At 42.6% G+C, this 21,028-nt stretch overlaps 1 protein-coding gene across 1 annotated transcript in view; it reads left to right on the plus strand.

The window, feature by feature from the left end:
* The window catches only part of cep295 (centrosomal protein 295), a 188,566-nt gene that overhangs the window by 119,301 nt on the left and 48,237 nt on the right, over positions 1 to 21,028 (plus strand). The window contains exons 22-23 of the mRNA XM_060826944.1: positions 1,013 to 1,170; positions 6,370 to 6,541. Coding sequence (XP_060682927.1) covers positions 1,013 to 1,170; positions 6,370 to 6,541 — 330 coding nt within the window. The remainder of the gene's footprint in view (positions 1 to 1,012; positions 1,171 to 6,369; positions 6,542 to 21,028) is intronic.

Consider the following 21,028-nt stretch of genomic DNA (forward strand, 5'->3'; position numbering starts at 1 on the left):
ACCAAAACCTGTGTAGTTTTGAAAGTGTCTGTTGGGCAGATAAACTTCAGAATAAGTTCTAATTGGTGTAAAAGAAGGCCCGATTTTAACAATGACCTCTTCCATTGCTGGATTTGAGAATTCTTGGACTGCTTTACAACAAAATGCTGCTGTACAGGAAAAGGGTGTATAGAAATCCTCAAAAAAGCAGAGGATATTTTTTACGTTCAAGTAGGGTTTTTCTGTCAAAATTGTCAACACTGAAGTCTCAACAGCAGAAATTATTGATGCTTTGGTTTTGTTAGGATTGCTGCAACAGTATGATTGCACCAAACTGCAGATGCACTAGCAAGATGGCCAGGCACTGAAAACTAGAAGGACAACAGCTAAAATAAATATGTTGGAGGTCTGAACTCTGCAGTCATTTAATGCCCAAATGCATTAGCAAGCAATTACTTTATTACCCCTCCCAAGCAATCTTTCCTCATCCTCCTCTCTTTTCCACCCCTCTTCCAGTATGAAGACCGAATGATGTGACTTGATTTGATTTATTTATTGCCACATTACAAAAATAGTGGAAAGTGTTGTATAATGTTGCCACTCTCCAGTGCCATCTTAACACGTAAAAGTGAACCAAAACATTGAAAAAAAAGGAAAATACCCAACTTTTACAGACCTCCTTGTTAAATGGTCCATCATGATCCATGGGTCTGATGGTTTGGCATGAGTCTCCTTTGCATCTCTGCAGCTGGAATGTAAATCGCTACTCTTTGGAGCCATCTTGTCTCCACTGATTCCCTTGCTACTGGGTCTTTGCTAGAACTTGCAAATGTAAACACCAATTGTGGAAACCTGATTAATTTCTTTTAGATTATCTACTCACTGGATAATTTTGCTAACAAGGGAACCTGGTTAGTGAATCTTACTTTGTGCAAAATTTTTTGTTTATTTTCTTCAGTACTGTTATGGAATGAAAAGTCACTGAGTCATGTTCTGGTTCTGTAAGAGCTTAATTTTCCACTTTTTCTTCTAGATCCTCCAACTGGTCATAACACTTCGACTCAAGGAGTACCTAATTTCCATCTAGAATTGCAGTCTTCACAACCAGATTCAGATCTAGAATTTCAGCCTTTGGAGACCATACCTGATTTTGGTTTTTCAAGTACTTCATTATCTTCTACTTCCAGCAAGGTGCTCAGATTTGATTGTAATGTTAAGTCACTGACTTTTAATGTTATGCTAGAACAACTTAGTTTTTGAATACAACAATAGTTGTGGTGTTACCACTTCTTTCCCTCATCCTGAACTAGAAAAATTGATCCATTCTTCTGCCACCTTTCACCTTTTTTAAACTTCTCTTGTTTCTTGCCTGGATCATCTCTTCCTTTTCTTAATTTCTCTGTCATGGCATTTATATTTGTGACTATTATTCACAATTTTAAATTCATTTCATTTTAAAGTTCATGTTCTTTATAATCATGGACTAGTAAGAATGCACAGTATTTCAACTTAGAACATAGAACATAGAGAACATAGAAAAATACAGCGCAGTACAGGCCCTTCGGCCCTCGATGTTGCGCCGACCGAAGCCTACCTAACCTACACTAGCCCAATAACCTCCATATGCTTATCCAATGCCCGTTTAAATGACCATAAAGAGGGAGAGTCCACCACTGCTACTGGCAGGGCATTCCATGAACTCTCAACCCGCTGAGTAAAGAATCTACCCCTAACATCTGTCCTGTACCTACCACCCCTTAATTTAAAGCTGTGTCCCCTAGTAACAGCTGACTCCATTAGTGGAAAAAGGTTCTCACTGTCAACCCTATCTAAACCCCTAATCATCTTGTACACCTCTATCAAATCGCCCCTAAACCTTCTTTTCTCCAATGAGAACAGCCCCAAGTGCCTCAGCCTTTCCTCATATGATCGTCCTACCATGCCAGGCAACATCCTGGTAAACCTCCTCTGCACTCGTTCCAGTGCCTCCACGTCCTTCCTATAGTATGGCGACCAAAACTGCACACAATACTCCAGATGAGGCCTCACCAGAGTCTTATACAACTGCAACATGACCTCAGGACTCCTGAACTCAATTCCTCTACCAATAAAGCCCAGTACACCATATGCCTTCTTCACAGCACTATTTACCTGGGTGGCAACTTTCAGAGATCTGTGTACATGGACACCAAGATCCCTCTGCTCATCCACACTACCAAGTAGCCTACCATTAGCCCAGTAATCCATCTTCTTGTTACTCCTACCAAAGTGAATGACTTCACACTTAGCTACATTGAACTCCATTTGCCACCTTTCTGCCCAGCTCTGCAACTTATCTATATCCCGCTGTAAACTGCCACATCCTTCTTCGCTGTCCACAACTCCACTGACTTTCGTGTCATCCGCAAACTTGCCTTCAAGACCCTCCTCTAGGTCATTTATAAAAATGACAAACAGCAATGGTCTCAAAACAGATCCTTGTGGAACACCGCTAGTAACTGCACTCCAAGATGAACCTATACCATCAACTACTACCCTCTGTCTCCTTCCAGCCAGCCAATTCCTAATCCAAACCTCTAATGCACCCTCAATGCCATACCTCCGTAGTTTTTACATTAGCCTGCCATGGGGTACCTTATCGAACGCCTTGCTAAAATCCAGATACACCACATCTACTGCTTTACCCTTGTCCACCTCCTTGGTCACCTTCTCAAAGGACTCAATAAGGTTTGTGAGGCACGACCTGCCCTTCACAAAACCATGCTGACTATCCTTGATCACATTATTCCTGTCCAGATGTTCATAAATCCTATCCCTTACAATTCTCTCTAAGACTTTGCCCACAACAGAAGTGAGACTCACTGGCCTATAGTTACTAGGGCTATCCCTATTCCCCTTCTTGAACAAGGAGACCACATTCGCTATCCTCCAGTCTTCTGGCATTCATCCCGTAGACAACGACGACATAAAAATCGAGGCCAATGGCTCCGCTATCTCCTCCCTAGCTTCCCAGAGGATTAGATTAGATTAGATTAGACTTAGTGTGGAAACAGGCCCTTCGGCCCAACAAGTCCACACCGACCCGCCGAAGCGAAACCCACCCATACCCCTACATTTACGTCTTACCTAACACTACGGGCAATTTAGCATGGCCAATTCACCTGACCCGCACATCTTTGGACTGTGGGAGGAAACCGGAGCACCCGGAGGAAACCCACGCTGACACGGGGAGAACGTGCAAACTCCACACAGTCAGTCGCCTGAGTCAGGAACTGAACCCGGGTCTCCGGCGCTGTGAGGCAGCAGTGCTAACCACTGTGCCACCGTGCCGCCCACTTAGGATAAATGCCATCAGGCCTAGGGGACTTATCTATTTTCATCCTTTCCAGTATTCCCCAGACCTCTTCTCTACATACCTCAAGGCCATCCATTCTAATGACTTGTGACTCAATATTCACATCAGCAACAGTGTCCTGTTCCTGAGTGAATACTGACGAAAAGTATTGATTTAGTGTCTCTCCAATCTCCTCCGCCTCCACGCACAACTTCCCACTACTATCCTTGACTGGACCGATACCTACCCTAGTCATCCTTTTATTCCTGACATACCTATAGAAAGCCTTTGGGTTTTCCCTAATCCTACCAACTGAGGACTTTTCATGCCCCCTTCTCGCTGTTCTTAGCTCTCTCTTTAGATCCTTCCTGGCTACCTTATAACTCTCAATCGCCCCAACTGAACCTTCACACCCCATCTTTACATAGGCCGCCCTCTTCCCTTTCACAAGGGATTCCAATTCCTTATTAAACCACGGCTCCCTCACAAGACCCTTTCCTCCCTGCCTGACTGGTACATACTTATGTACCCATTAGCTGTTCCTTGAACAATCTCCACATATCATTTGTGTTCTTCCCTTGAATCCTATTTTTCCAATCCACGCATCCTAAGTCATGCCTCACCGCATCATAATTTCCCTGCCCCCAGCTATAACTCTTGCCCTGCAGTGCACACTTATCCCTCTCCATCACTAGAGTAAAAGTCACTGAGTTGTGGTCACTGTCCCCGAAGTGCTCACCTACCTCCAAGTCTAATACCTGGCCTGGTTCATTACCTAGAACCAAATCCAGTATAGCCTCACCTCTTGTTGGCCTGTCTACGTATTGTCAGGAAACCCTCCTGCACACATTGGACAAACACCGACCCATCTAATGAACTCGAGCTATAGCTTTCCCAGTCAATATCTGGGAAGTTAAAGTCCCCCATAACAACGACCCTGCTACTTTCACTCTTCTCCTGAATCATCCTCGCAATACTTTCCTCTACTTCTCTCGGACTATTAGGAGGCTTGTAGAAAACTCCTAACAGGGTGACTTCACCTTTCCTATTTCTAACCTCAGCCCAAACTACCTCAGATGGCAAGTCTTCCTCCATCGTCCTTTCCACCGCTGTAATACTATCCTTGACCAGCAATGCCACACCTCCCCCTCTTTTACCCCCATCTCTGACCCTACTAAAACATTTAAACCCTGGAACCTGCAACAGCCATTCCTGTCCCTGTTCTACCCAATCTCTGTAATGGCCACAACATCGAAGTCCCAGGTACCAACCCATGCTGCAAGTTCACCTACCTTATTTCTTACACTTCTGGCATTGAAGTATACACACTTCAAGCCACCTTCCTGTTTACAGGCACCCTCCTTCGAAATCGATGCCATGTTCCTAACCTCCCTACACTCAAGGTCCTGTACCCTAAAGCTACAGTCCAGGTTCCCATGCCCCTGCAGAGTTAGTTTAAACCCTCCCAAAGAGCACTAGCAAACCTCCCCCAAAGGATACTGGTGCCCCTCAGGTTCAGGTGTAGACCATTCTGTTTATAGAGGTCCCACCTTCCCCAGAAAGAACCCCAGTTGTCCAGAAACCGGAATCCCTCCCTCCTGCACCATCCCTGTAGCCACGCATTTAACTGTTCTCTCTCCCTATTCCTCGACTCTCTATCATGTGGCACAGGTAACAAACCAGAGACAACAACTTTGTTCGTTCTAGCTCTGAGTTTCCAACCTAGCTCCCTGACAGCCTGCCTAACATCCTCACCCCTCTTCCTACCTATGTCGTTGGTGCCAACGTGGACCACGATCTGGGGCTGCTCCCCCTCCCCCTTAAGGACCCGGAAAACACGATCAGAGACATCACGTACCCTTGCACCTGGGAGGCAACATACCAATCGTGAGTCTCTGTTGCCCCTGCAAAACTGCCTATCTGTTCCCCTCACTATTGAGTTCCCAAGAACTATCGCTCTACCTTTCTCCACACTTCCCTTCTGAGCAACGGGGACAGGCTCCGTGCCAGAGGCCTGAACCTCGTTGCTTACCCCTGGTAAGTCATCCTCTCTCTCTCTCTCTCTCTCTCTTCCCCCCCCCCCCCCCCCCCCCCCCCCCCCCCCCACAAGTATCCAAAACAGTATAATTGTTCTTGAGGGAAATGACCGCAGGGGGTCCCTGCACTGGCTGCTTCCTCCCACTCCCCCTCACTGTCACCCATCTCTCTATAACTTTCGGAGTAACTACTTCCCTAAAGCTCTGATCTATGACCACCTCTGCCTCCCGAATGATCCGCAGTTCATCCAACTCCATCTCCAGTTCCCTAACATGGTCTTGGAGGAGCTGGAGATGGGTGCACTTCTTGCAAGTGTAATCAGCAGGGACGCTAATGGCTTCCCTCACCTCATACATGTTGCAAGAGGAACATTGCACTGCCTTCGCTGCCATCCCTTTGAAAGGTAAACTTTAAAAACTAGATCTAAAGAAACAAACAAGCAAAATGCAGCACTTACCTGCTTACCACAACGGGTCTTATTATTAGGTTAGAGGAGGAGGGCGGGTGGGAGGCTCTACCCCTGTAGTGCCTCGGGTTCCTCGCCTGCGCGCTTTTATAAGAAAAAAACCTTCCCAGGTAAGCTAGCGCGACACCAGCTTCCAGGTTCGCTAGGCACTTTAAAAAAAAACTTTAAATTTTAGCTGTTAAAAAGACAATAACTGGACTATACCGCGACTTTAAAAAAAACACCACCAGACAGCCGTTACCTGCTCCGCCAAGAGAGTGAGAATATTTGAAAACTCATCAGTTTCCTAAGATATGCAGAAGTGTTAAATCCAAATGATTACCTGTAGGGTAGTATGGTCTCTTAACCACAACCAGGAAGATAAAAGTTATGATTATTTGGAGAATTCTTGGTATGGTTTCTTTTCTTCAAGGAGTTTAGAGGTCAGATGTTCTTTCTTTCAAAATCTGAAACAGCAATGGTTTACATGATGCTTGAGCATCTTAAAGGTCAGTTTAAAAAAAACTCTCATTTTTGAGAGAACTGAGGTAACATTTCTTTTAAACTGTTACAGAATAAAAATGTCCTTGATACTGATCGCAACACACAAAATCAACATTCTAACTCAACCACAAACTCTGAGATCAAGTCCTTTACAGACAGTATTGAATTCACTCCTGACCATGGATGTGCAGTTTGCAATGCAAGTCAAGGGAGCAATTGCATTCAGCAGAATTATGATGTTGGTAAGTGTCTCTCTCAAAATTCACCAATTCTTCCCTCTGCAGTATTAATGTGCTTGTATGTACTCTTGGATGCTTAAATGTTTTAGAAAATGTTATATAATTGAGGAAATGCTTTGTATAAACTTTCTTTTTTCCATAATTCTGGAGAATGTAAAAACAAAGGATGTATGCACATATAAAATAGAAGTGAGTAGAAGCATGAAAGTTATGAAAAACAAGAGTCTGAAAACACTGGTGGTGCTAGGTCATAGGTCATCATAATGGTTATAATGTTGAACAGCTGATGACTAGGGAAAAAAATTATTGGAGCTTGTAAGAAAGGCTTGTAAAAAGCATGATAATTTGAGGTTGGTTTGATCTTCTTATAAACTGGGACAACCGAATTGACACGAGAGCTCCAGAAGGTTAATTTAAGGAGTGGTTTTGTGACATTTCTTTGGAGCCCCAAAAACATAAGAACAAGGAGCAAGAGTAGGTTGTTCAGCCCTTCTAGCCAGATATGGCATTTGATGTGTTCATGGCTGATCAATGCCTAAAGTCCACTTTTCCAGTCTCCATAATCTTCACTGCTTTACTAATTAAAAGTCTATCTACCCCCTTTAAATTTATTCACTGTCCCAGCATCCATGATACTATGGAGTACTGAATTCCATAGGTTTACAACTCTTTGAGAAAAGTAGTTTCTCCTCAACTCTGTTTTAATTCCGAGCCCTCTGGCTGCTTCTCATCAACTTCCTTTCCCTTGCATTTGACAACAAAGTGCCCATTAATCCCAACTCAACAGCAATTTTATGAATGCTCACGTATGACTTCTGAACCCTGGGCCACTCTCTGTTTTTCTTGTTGGTTGTTTCTTTTCTTTTCTCCTTTATTTCTCTCTATACCTTACCCCTTGTTGAAGAGCGCGGACTTGTGCAGTCGGCATCTCTGCAGGTTGGCAGCAGTGTAGTTCATCTACTCTGCTCTTTTCTCTCTTTTTTTTCTTTCCTTTTCTGATGTATATTTTTTCCTTTTTTTTCCCCCCCTTTTTTGTTTTTCATCTAACTTACCAGGCAGTGGCGCAGTATCAGGCTTATTGAATTTGGCAGTCAGCTAGATGTCTAGTTCAAGGTAATGGCTAGGTGCTTGACCAGGGGTCTTGGTGAGATCTTGATGCCTGACGTGCCAATCAAATGTGAGTCCAAGGTCTGGCATGAACGGCACCTGGATGAGGGCTTTGGTGGTCTGGGATCCAACATGGCAATGGAGTTTCCCCCGACATCTGCAGTAATGACGAGCTGGGGCGATCAAGCCCTTGTCGGAAGTGTAGTCCCAGCATGACTAAGCACGTAATGACTGTAATGATTGAACTTTTTAGCTTTTTTTTATGCTATTGTAAGAGTGACTGACATAGAACATAGAACATAGAAGGATACAGCGCAGTACAGGCCCTTCGGCCCTCGATGTTGCGCCGACCGAGTCCTACCTAACCTATACTAGCCCAATAACTTCCAAATGCCTATCCAATGCCCGCTTAAATGAACATAAAGAAGGAGAGTTCACCACTGATACGGGCAGGGCATTCCATGAACTCACAACCCGCTGTGTGAAGAATCTACCCCTAACATCTGTCCTATACCTACCACCCCTTAATTTAAAGCTATGTCCCCTAGTAACACCTGACTCCATTAGCGGTAAAAGGTTCTTAGTATCTACCCTATCTAAACCCCTAATCATCTTATACACTTCTATCAGATCTCCCCTAAACCTTCTCTTCTCCAATGAGAACAGCCCCAAGTGCCTCAGCCTTTCCTCATAAGATTTTCCTACCATTCCAGGCAACATCCTGGTAAACCTCCTCTGCACTCGTTCTAAAGCTTCCACATCCTTCCTATAGTATGGCGACCAAAACTGCACACAATACTCCAGATGAGGCCTCACCAGAGTCTTATACAACTGCAACATGATTAGCTTTAAACTTTATTCCTTATTTCTTTCTACCTTATTCTTAAGTTTTTCTACCTAGGCAACATTGCAAACTTTTCACTGTTCTCCTGTACTTTTATACTTGAGTATGTGACAAAAAATCTAAATCTAAATCTAGGGTGGAGACCCTATCCTAAATTTATGACCTCGAATTCTAGATTTCCCAGATGAGTAACCATCTGTTCTATGTCTATTTTGTCAGTCCTATTTAGCATCTTGTACAGCTCCATTCAATCTGTTCTCATTCTAAACTCCAAAGAGTATAAGCCTAAAACGTTCAAGTGCTGTATGTAAGACTGACTCCATATGTCTGAAATGCATTGAGTGAACCTCCTCTGAACTGCCCGCAATTCAACTACACCCCCCGCCCCCCGCCTAGTGTTTTCCCTACTATCATAGGGCAAGCCAGACAGAGAACAGCCAGGGAATTCCTAGAGGCATGGCATTCATCCACAAACTCCATCAACAAACACATCGACCTGGACCCAATATACCAACCACTACAGCGGACAGCTGAAACTCACACCCGGAAGCGGCAAGGACAGACCACTATAAATACCGGAAGAAACATCAAAGAAGCGCTTCGCAGGAGGCTCCAGAGCACTGATGATGTCCTAGCCAGGGGACGAAACGTTTGCAACAAAAACTTCCAGCTCGGCGAACAGAACCACAACAACGAGCACCCGAGCTACAAATCTTCGCACAAACCTTGATCATTTACCCCATCTCTCTGCTTTCTATGGGTTAGCCAATTCTCTATCCAAGCTAACAAATTATTCTTAACCCCCTATGATCTGACATTGTGTATTGACCTTTTCATGCTGTGCCTCATCAAATGCCTTCTGGAGGTCCAAAAATACTAAGTCTATAGGATCCTCATTACTCGTATTGCTTGATAGATCTTCAATGCCAACAAAGTAGTCAAACAAGATGTAGAATCATAGAATCCCTACAGTGTGGAAACAGGCCATTTGGCCCAACAGCACCAACCCATTCTCCAACCCTATTACTCTACATTTCTCCTAACTAATACCTAATCTACACATCTCTGAACACTATGGGCAATTTAGTATGGCCAATTCATCGAACCTGCGAGCACCCGAAGGAAACCCACATAGACATGGGAAGAATGTGCAAACTGCACAAAGACAGTCATCCGAGACTGGAATTGAACCCAGATCCCTGGCACTCTGAGGTGGCAGTGCCAGCCATTGAGCCACCTATCATAAAACCATACTGACTCTGATGGATTGTACTTTGACTTTCTAGCTATCATGGAATCAATTCTTTGGATTGTAGCAATTTCCAAAAAACACATTAATCTATCTGGTATTTAGTTTCCTACTTTGTCTTTTTCTACCCTGCCCGCCCCCATCCACCCCATTTTTTTTTGAATAAGGGTGTTATATTTAACGTTTTGTAATCCACTGGAAGCTTTTCCGCATCCAGGAAATTTTTGTATGTTATAACCAATGGATCCACTATGTCTGTTGTCTATTCCACTAAGATACTCTGATGTAGGCCATTTTTCCTGAGTGATGATTGTTTTAAGTTCCTCCCCTTCTATAATCTTTGCATAATCTCTTACTGTTGAGGTGATACTAGTGTCCTCCATCTTTAAATCTGAAGCAAAGTATTATTTTAGTGACTCCAAATTTCTATGTGCCCAACTATTAATTTCCCAGTGTCATCCTCCAAGGAACCAACATTTGCTTTAAATTCTTCCTGACGTATAGAAGCCTTTGCTATCCAGTTTTATAGTTTTTGTGCTAGTTTTCTTTCATAATTTACTTTTGCAATATGATATGACTTAGTTTTTGTCTTAATATTATCTTTAACTTCCTTGCCTTTCCTCCTCTTAGCCTCTTCATTTCTGGAATAAATTTTAATTGGGAGCAGTTGAGTATCTCCTTTAACATCCACTACAATTTAGCAACTGTCCTCCCTTTTAGTCTTCCTGCCCAGGAGACTAGGGCCAAATCAGTCTTCCTGTTTTGTTTAACTCCAGAATGCTAGTTACTTATGGAATGCGTGTGGAACTGTCTGGTAATAAAGCTATCTTGGCTTTATAACATGGTAAAATTTAAGTTAATTGGTAAGACAAGTGTAAAAGATCCTCGTGATCAAAATACGATTGACCACCATACCAAGTTTGAAAGTAATTTACTCCAAAGGTGAACATCAGTCTTACACTTGAATTACATGTGCATGAGAGGAAAACTAAACTGGACTTAATTGGGAATGCAGACTGAAAGATGAATGAACAATGGGAAATATTTAAAGAAAGAAATCAGAATCTTCAATGAAATTTCAATCTACTGAAAAACCAAGTCTGCAAAGAATACCAGTCCATGGCTGTCATAAGAATTCATAGATTCATTTAGATCAGAAAAGGATCTAGACTGACATAACTAGCACTAAAGGTGCGCTAATTCAAATTTCCTTCACTTGTCTTTGAATATTATGATATTTGAAGTGCTGATCCTAATATTTTTTAAAGGTTGTAAGGTTTCTGGTCTCCACTACCTTCCCAGACAAAACATTCCAGATTCCCACCACCTGCTGAGTGAAAAGGTTTTTTTTTCTCAAGTCCTTCGAAATCTCTTGCTCCTTACCCTAAAACTATGCGCTCACATGATTTGACCCCTCAATGAAGGGGAACAGCTGCTCTGTATTCACCTTGTCCATACCCCTCAATCATATGCCCCCTCCATCTTGTCTGCTCTAAAGAAAACAATCCCAAACCTATGGGCGGCACAGTGGCTCAGTGGTTAGCACTGCAGCCTCACAGCATCAGGAACCCGGTTTGATTCCAGCCTCCGGCTACTGTGTGTGTGGAGTGCGCACATTCTCCCCCTTGACTGCATGGGTTTCCTCCGGGTGCTCCGGTTTCCTCCCATAATCCAAAGATGTGCAGGTTAGGTGGATAGGCTGTGCTAAGTTGCCCATGGTGTTTGGTGCATTAGTAGGGGGGAAATATGGAGAAATAAGGGTCTGGTTGGGTTTCTCTTTGGAGGGTCAGTGTGGACCTGCTGGGCCGAATGGCCTGTTCCCACACTGTAGGGGTTATAAATAATTCTATCTTATCTCCATTATAGCTCAGTTTCTCCATCTCAGGCAGCATCCTGGTGAACATGCCCTGTACTATCTGTAGTGCTATCCTTCCTGTATAGTATTCCAACTGTGGCCTGACCATTTCTATATAACTCCTCAACATTGCATTCTTGCTCTTATACTCAATGCCGTGACTGATGAAAGCAAATGTCCCATATGTCCTCTTAACTATCCTATTTACATGCTATGCTTGACTTCAGGGATCTGAGAATAATTACCTCAAGATCCCTCTGTTCCTCTAAGCTACCCATTGTCTTGCCATTCATTAAACAATTGCCTCCTACTTATAAGGGTTAAATACCAGCTGCTACTGGTCTGCACATCTGACCAACCTGTCTATATCTTCCTGTAACCTACAACCATCTTTTTCATTATTACCCACTCTACGTCTTGGCGTCTTCTGTAAATTTGCTTAAGTTCCCCTCACATTTTCATCCATATAATTAATGTGTATAACAAATGACAAGGGTCCCAATACTGATCACTGCTGGACATAAGCCTCCAGTCACTCAAATAGCCTTTTACCACTACCGTTTGTATCTTCTTATTAAGGCAGTTTCTGATCCATCTCGCCATGTTTCCCTAAATTTCATGTGCTTTTAACCTTTTCAATCAGTATGTAAGTTAGCTCGCTGAGCTTGACGGTTTGTTTTCAGATGTTTTGTCATCATACTAGGTAATATCGACAGTGAGTGTCTCTGGTGAAGCACTGGTGATATGTCCTGCCTCTCTATTTATAGGTCTTGGTTTCTTAGGGTGGGCGTTGTCATTTCTGACTTTTGTTTCAAAGGAAGATAGGTAGATAGGACCTGGGACAACACACTCCTCTTAGGACAGGCGAAACAGAGAGACAGGACTCCAGGATGGTATGTTGCCTTCCAGGTGCTCCGGTCAGGATGTCACCGATCAGCTGCAGAGCATTCTAAAAGAAGAGGGTGAACAGCCAGTTGTTCACCCTAGGAAGGGCATGATGATTGACAATTAAATGTTCCAGGATATAGAAGCTTCAGACAGGACAGGGATGAAAGTAAAAGGGAGTGGAGTTGCACTGCTGGCCAAGGACGATATCACAGCTGTGCTAAAGGAACACAATATGGAGGTTTGGGTAGTGAGGGATTATGGGTGGAGCTGAGAAATAAGAAGGGTGCAGTCACACTGTTGGGGCTGTATTACAGGTCTCCCAACCGTGAGCGTGAGGTAGAATAGGTAAACAGATTCTGGGAAGACGTAGAGGCAAAAGGGTAGTGGTGATGGGAGATTTTACTTTTCCCAGCATTGCCTGGGATACACTTAACGTCAAAGGTCTGGATAGGGTAGAATTTGAAAGAAGCATCCCGGAGAGTTTTCTAGAGCAGTATGTCAATAGTCTGACGAGGGAAGGGGCCATATTGGACCTGGTTCTGGGGAACGAGCCAGGACAGGTGGTAGAAGTTGCAGTGGGGGATTTCTTTGGGAACAGTGATCACAATTCTGTAAGTTTTAGAATACTCTTAGATGAAGAGAGTGGTCCTAAGGGAAGAGTACTAAACTGGGCTAAGGTCAGTTATATCAAAATTAGGGAGGAGCTTGGAAATGTGATTGGACACAGCTATTTGAAGGGAAGTCGACATTTGAGATGTGGGAGGCTTTCAAAGAAAGTGCAGAATAAGCATGTCCCATTGAAGGCACAGGATAGGAAAGGCAAGATTCATGGACTGTGGATAACAGGAGAAATTGTACAACTAGCCAAGAGGAAAAGGGAAGCATACATAAGGTCTAGGCAGCTAAGAATTGAACGGGCCCTGGAAGAATATCTGAAGAGTAGGACAAGTCTTAAATGAGGAATCAAGCGGGCTAAAATGGGTCATGAAATAGCTTTAGCAAACAGAATTAAAGAGAATCCCGAAGCATTTTATTCTTATATAAGAAGCAAGTGGGTAACTAGAGAAAGGATTGGTGCACTAAAGGATAACGAAGGAACGCTGGGAGGAAGGGGTGAGATTCTGAATGATTACTTTACATCAGTATCCTCTGAGGGGAGGAACATGATGAATGTGGAGATAAGAGAGAGAAGTTTGATTAGTCTGGATCACGTTGACATAAGTAGGGAAGTTGTGTTGGGTAGGCTAGGTGGACAAATCTCCAGGACCGAATGGGATTTATCCCAGGTTACTGAGGGAGGCGAGAGAGGAAATAGCTGGGGCCCTGACAAATATCTTTGTGGCATCCTTACATACAGGTGAGGTGCCAGAGGATTGGAGGGTTGCTCATGTTGTACCCCTGTACAAGAAGGGTCGTGAGGATATTCCGGGTAACTACAGACCAGTGAACCTGATGTCGATGGTGGGAAAGTTGCTGGAGAAGGTATTGAGGGAGAGGATGTATTTATATTTAGAAAAGAATGGACTCATCATTGATAGGCAACATGGTTTTGTGCGAGGGAGATCGTGCCTTACCAACTTGAGAGTTCTTCGAGGAAGTTGTTAGATGAAGGAAGGGCTATTGATGTCATATACATGGACTTTAGTAAGGCATTTGATAAGGTTCCCCATGGTAGACTAATGGAAAAAGTGAAGTTGCATGGTATGCAGGGTGTTCTAGCTAGGTGGATAAAGAACTGGTTGAGCAACAGGAGACAGAGAGTAGTAGTTGAAGGGAGTTTCTCGAAATGGAGAAAGGTGACCAGTGGTGTTCCACAGGGGTCAGTGTTGGGGCCACTGTTGTTTGTAATATACCTAAATGATCTAGAAGAGGGCACTGTTGGTATGATCAGCAAGTTTGCAGATGACACAGATTGGTGGAGTAACAGAAAGCATAAGGGACTGTCAGAGAATACAGGAGGATATTGATAGACTGGAGAGTTGGGCAGAAAGGTGGCAGATGGATTTTCAATCCAGACAAATGTGAGGTGATGCATTTAGGCAAGACTAATTCTATAGTGAATTATACAATGAACGGAAGAGCCTTGGGAAAAGTTGATGGGCAGAGAGGTCTGGGAGTGCAGGTCCATTGTACCCTGAAGGTTGCTGCACAGGTGGATAGCGTGGTCAAGAAGGTATATAGTATGCTTGCCTTTATTGGACGGGGTATTGAGTATAAGAGCTGGCAAGTCATGTTAAAATTGTACAAGACATTGGTTCAGCTGCATTTGAATACTGTGTGCAGTTCTGGTCGTCACATTACCAAAAGGATGTGGACGCTTTGGACAGGGTGCAGAGAAGGTTTATGAGGATGTTGCCTGGTATGGAAGGTGCTAGCTATGAAGAAAAGTTGAGTAGGTTAGGTTTATTTTCATTGGAAAAAGGGAGATTAAGGGGGTCCTGATTGAGGTTTATAAAATCATTAAGGGTAAAGACAGGGTGGATAGTGACAAACTTTTTCTCGGTGAAGGATTCAGTAACGAAAGGTCACACTTTCAAGGTGAGAGGTAAAAAGTTGAAGCGGGAATACATGTGGCAAGTACTTCACACAAAGGGTGGTAGGCGTCTGGAACGTGTTGCCAGCAGAGGTGGTAGAGGCAGGCACGGTAGACTTATTTAAGATGCATCTGGATAAATGCATGCGTAGGTGGGGAGTAGTGGAATGCAGATGCTTAGGAATTGACCAACTGGTTTAGACATTACATTTTGATCTGCTCAGGCTTGGAGGGCCGAAGGGCCAGTCCCTGGACTGTAAGTGTTCTTTGTTCTATGCCTGAGAGCTCCATCAATAAATGGAATAATTTACATTCCATCTACCTTTTGAAAAAAGTAGCAACAGAAGGGAGTGTTCCAATGAATGGCAAGAAACTAGGAAGCTCAGAGGAATATTGGGATGCTTGTCCACAGGTCCCTGAAGATGGCAGGACAGGCTAATAGGGTATTTAAGGCATATGGGTCACTTACTTCTGTCAGTCATGCCATAGATTATAAGAACAGGGAAGTTGTGTTGGAGTTGGTCTGATCTACATTTTACTCCAGACCCACAGCAATGTGGTTGACTCTCAGCTGCCCTCTCGGCAATTGGGGAGGGGCAATAATACTGGTCTGGCCAGCCACATCCATGTCCCATGAATAAACAAAGCACGGAACATTGTTAGGTCACAGCTGGCATGCAATGTGCAGTCTGCTCATTGCACTATAGGAAGGATGTGATTGCACTGGAGGGGGTGCAAAGAAGGTTCACCAGGATGTTGTCTGTGATGGAAGGAGCAATTTATTTATGAAACGAGGCTAACTAAGTCAAGGTTGTTTTCTTTGAGCAGAAAAGGCTGAAGAGGTGTCCTGATTGAGGCCTATAAGATTATAAGTGGCATAGACAGAGTGAATAGAAAGCAGCTGTTTCCTCTAATTGGACAATAAGAAGGGGTTATCATTTTAAGGTGAAAGGCAAGAGGTTTAAAGGGGATTGGAGGAGTCTTTTCCGCTCGGTGGGAATCTAAAATGCACTGCTCATGAAGGTGGTTGAACCTGGAAACCGCCCAACCTTTCTGAAGTACTCCGATATTGAAATGTCATGATGCTGAAGGCTAAGGGCCAAATACTGGAAAGTTGGGCAAATATAGATTTAGTGGTTTTTCGTCGGTGCAAACTTCATGGGCCAGAAGGCCTCCTTTTGTACTGCGTGATCAAATAATTTTTTCAAAATGTCATGACTAATTTTAAAACTGTGCACCCTTCTGGACTCTCCTCACAAGAGTCAACAAGTTTGTCATGTCCTCCTTGTGAAGTTTGTTTAGAATCTTACTACAGTCACCACTTGTTCTTCTAAATTCCAGTAGAAAATGAGGCTAGTCTATCCAACCTTTTTACGTAAGACAGTCCACACTCTGCTGTCTTATGAAGCTTTTAACTGCCTCCAAACCATTTACATTGTTCTTTAAATAAGAAAACCAAAACTTAATGCAGTATTTGAGTTATCTCACTGTGCCCTGTATAATTGAAAAATAATATACTTTTATGTTCAATTTGCGTCATGATAAAAGGTTCAGTTTTATTAGCCTTAATCATTTGCTGCACATACTTATTAGATTTTTGTGACTTGGGCAGTAGAACATCCAGATCTGTCTGCAGTTTGGATTTCTGCACTTGCCATTTATATAATCTTTTAAATTTCCTGCCAAAGTGAAGAAATTCACAAATTTTCACACTATTTCATTAGTCAAGTTTTTGACAACTCAGTTAACCTATCCATCTCAGTCTTCCTCCTTGTTATCTTTGTCATCTGTAAATTTAGTCACTGTCCCATAAGTCGTTGTACAGTCATCAGCGAACATATTAATTTTCAGTACCATTCATGACTCTTTAGATATTGAAGCAGCCCATGTCCCCAAGGTAGCAGGCCTGAACAACGTTAAGGCTTCTGTTTGCACAACACTTACGGTGTGAATACTAATTGCAATGACCATCTCCAATAAGAGAGACTCTAATAATTCCTCCTTGACATTAAATGATAGCACCATTACTGAATGCCCACTGTGAATGGATGTAGGTTTACTCGCTAAACTGGAAGATTCATTTCCAGATGTTTCGTCACCATATTAGGTAACATCTTCAGTGAGCCTCCGAATTAAACACTGGTGGTGACAAAATATCTGAAAATGAACCTTCCAGCTCATCAAGCAAACCTACGTCCAGAACCTCCACCTGAGCTACAAATCTTCTCAAAACTCACCCAATGTCAATCTCCCGGGAATTACCAACAACCTAAAATTCGATTGAATAGTCCGTGTCAATGCTGTGACTCTTAAGAGCATGTCAAAGTCTAGGAATTCTACTGTGAATAACTCTCTGCTCCTGTCTCTGTAAAGCCAGTCCATCACTTACAAGTCAGGAATGTGACACTACTCTACTTGCCTGACTGAGCACAACTCTCTCAACACTTTCAAAAAAAACTTTCAACACCAAAATAGCCTGCTTGCTTAGCACTACATCGGCAAACATTTACTTCCCCCTGCCTCCATTAATGCATCATGTGTTTGAATTCCTAATGCACTGCAGAAATTCACAAGGGTTCATTAGACATCGCCACGACTGTTATCATCGAGAATAATGAGAAGAAAAAATGTAGGGAAATACAATCACCTCCAAATTCCTCTTCAAGCTGCTCACCATACTGCCTTGTTAATATTTCACTCCTTCGAAGTTGTGCAGCACAATGGGTGTATGTGCACCAGGGATTAAAGAAAGCAGCTCATCATCCACTTCTCAAGGGCAAGTAAGAATGGATACTAAATGTTGGCTAAGCCAGCAAAGCCTACAATCCTGATTGAATTTTAAAATGTGCTGCAACATCCAGGCAGCATTTTTAGGTAAAGATTGCACCTGGGGAACTATAATTAGTTATGTGTTGCAGTCAGCTGGAAACTAGGTTACATCATTGAAGAAGAAATTAAAATCTTTGGAATTCTGAAAAGTTTTGAAGAACCTATATGCAGAGTATAGTTCAGAGCGAATTTGTAAGCTGTCCTCATTGTAATTGGAACTGTGATATAATTCATAGTATGTAATCAATGAAGCCTGTTAATTTGTTTTTAGGTAATATTGACCTTGACTCTATAATGAATGTTGGTCATTGTGTAAGATGGTATTTCGCAAGAAATAGTAGTCAGTTGGTATATGATGCTGAGCAATGCCAATAGTGTGGGTTCAATTCTCATACCAGCTGAAGTTTCTATGAAGGTGCCTCCTTACCAACACCTCTCCTTTTCTGGGGCATGGTGACTTTTAGGTTAAACTACCACCAATTCTTACTGTCTCATGCATTCTAACTCATTCTCGTTTGCTAGCACATTCTTGTGTGCTCCAAGAGATCAGTGCTATGGTCGTCTGGGACAATGGCGACTATTTTTACTATTTCTAAGACTTAGTGTTGACTCTGGTACAGTAAAAGGTATTGGTTTCAGACTCTCTCTAATTTTATTGCTTCATCCTTTCAGCAAGTAACTAGGATTTCAGATTTTTGTACTGTTTAAACATTTTCCTTTGCAGTTATTGATGGAAAATAAAAGTTTCATAGCAATATAACTACTACTTTCTTGTGTTTTGAGTTTGTGTGATGGTAATAATCCACCTTTCTGCTCATTAGTTATATAATTGGCCTGTAATGCATCAAAATCATAGAGCAGGAGAGATGGATGCGCTCACAGCTACCAGGGCTTATCCACATTCATGCGCTATTGTTATATTAAAACACTGATTCCACAGTGTGCTGCTGAACTGAAGTCACTGAAGGGGTAGTGTGGAAAAGTGAGTTAAGCCCTTGCTTTGCCAACAAGAACCTGGAGGTGTGGTGGAAAGTAGTTGCTTCTGGATTGTTCTCAACATGCTGCCTATCACGAGAGATTAGATTGTACAGCTTTCAGATATCATCATCAGAATTGGTTCTGACTAAGAGTCATCAGATTCTAAATGTTGTCTGCTTTGTCTCTACAGAAGCTGCTAAACCTACTGAGTTTTGCCATCCATTTCTGTCTTTGTTTCAGATCTCCAGCCTTCACAGTTCTTTGCTTTATTTTACTCCGATATCGTACACCGTATGAAACCTAAAAATCTGACTAACCTTGGGCAATGCAATGTTTTTGCCATGTATTACAGATTGCTGCTTTCTTCCTAATGGCAAGGAGAACCTGTAAAATGCAAATACTTTTAAGGTTAGATCACTCAAAGATACCACGCATACAATTATTTGGATGAGAGCATTTATTCCCCTGCAAAAAAAAGTTCACAGTGCAGAAACAAGCAGATTTATGTGCACTATGAACTGACCAAGGACTATTCATAACGTGTTATGGCACAGGGTAAGCTCTCCTGCTTAATTTAAAACCAGCAACACAAACTATTCATCCCATGCAGTATTCTGTAATAAATTTGAGTGGCCAAGAACTAATTAAAGTAAAAATTCACAACTTTATTTCTTAAAGTGGATCAGAAAATAATTATCTAACAACTATGTCCAAATCCTTACTCTAACCTATCTTTTACCTTCCCTTCTATAACACTAGTCTGATAATGCTCCCAGTGATGACTTGCAAAACAACACTTCTCATCTCAAAGCCAGGGGGCTTTTGGTTCTTTTTGGATTTTCCTGTTGTCTTTTCATCTTAGGTATTCTGCTTCATAGGTTACTGATCGAAAAAGTAACTATGATTTCAGATTTTTGAGAGAGCTATTTTTCAGTTAGTCGTTTACCCGCTGGGGCTTGACGGTTCTCCTCCCAACTGTTCAAATTTTCCCTGGTCTTGTATCCCCAAAGCATCAGATTGTATCATTGGCTTTTGAGATTGTCAATATACTCAATTCAAACTTGATTGGAAATTGGTATTTTCTAGGGTATAATTTAAAACGATTGGTCTAATTCAAATCTTTTCTTGTTGTTCCCAAGCAATCAGCTACTCCAGTAGCTGGAGCACATGTTTCATTGTGTCTTATTGACAACACTTGGTGTTAAAAGGTATAATTCCCCCACATTTCATAACAACCAACAGAATGTTACACAATGAAAGGAAGTCCAAATGCAGCTAATTCCTCCTGGAAACGTTTCAGTAAAGTTCTGTCCGGCCTCATGTGCTTGTTAGTGTATAGTACTACCATGGCCTTCTGGATGGCCTGTTCCTCATCCTCAAAAGATTACTCTTGATCCTCCTTTCCTTCTGCATCCAAAAACACCTTTTTTCAGTTTCTGTTGTGAAGGGCACAACATGCCATAATGATGCAACACACATAATGATGAGCTATACTGCACGGCATGCAACTTGTTGATGGGGTACTCTTAAAGAAGTATTGGTGCAGTCCATAGCATTCTGCAGCTGGGGGAAAGCTGCAAGTAGTGTAACATAGAAAAGTAGAAGATAGGAGCAGGAGGAGGCCATTTGTTCTTCAAGTCTGCTCCGCCATTCATCATGATCACACTTGATCGTCCAATTCAGTAGTCTAATCTGCTTTCTCCCCATAATCCTTTGATCCCATTCACCAGAAGTGTTAAACCTAGCAGCATCTTGAGTACATTCAATGTCTGGCATTCACTACTTCATGTGGTAATGAATTCCACAGGCTCACCACTCTTTGGGTGAAGAAATGTGTCCTAATTTCTGTCCTAAATGGTCCAGCCCAAATCCTCAGACTGTGACCCTTAGTCTGGACACACCCAGCATTGGGAACATCCTCCCTGCATCTACCCTGTGTAGTCCTGTTAAAATTTTGAATCTCTGAGACTCCCCCCACACACCTCCCTCACTTGCCTGGACTCCACCAAAAACAATCCTAACCTAGTCAATCTCTCTTTATACATCAGTCCTGCCATCCCCAGAATCAGTCTGGTAAACATTTGCTGCACGTCTTTAAGAGCAAGAGCATCCTTCCTCATGAAAAGGAGATCAAAACTGCACACAATATTCTAGGTATGGCCTCATCAAGGCCCTGAATAACTGCAGCAATACATCTCTGCTCCTGT

Source organism: Hemiscyllium ocellatum, chromosome 6 (genome assembly GCF_020745735.1).
Source record: "Hemiscyllium ocellatum isolate sHemOce1 chromosome 6, sHemOce1.pat.X.cur, whole genome shotgun sequence".
In the NCBI taxonomy this organism is placed as follows: Eukaryota; Metazoa; Chordata; class Chondrichthyes; order Orectolobiformes; family Hemiscylliidae; genus Hemiscyllium; species Hemiscyllium ocellatum.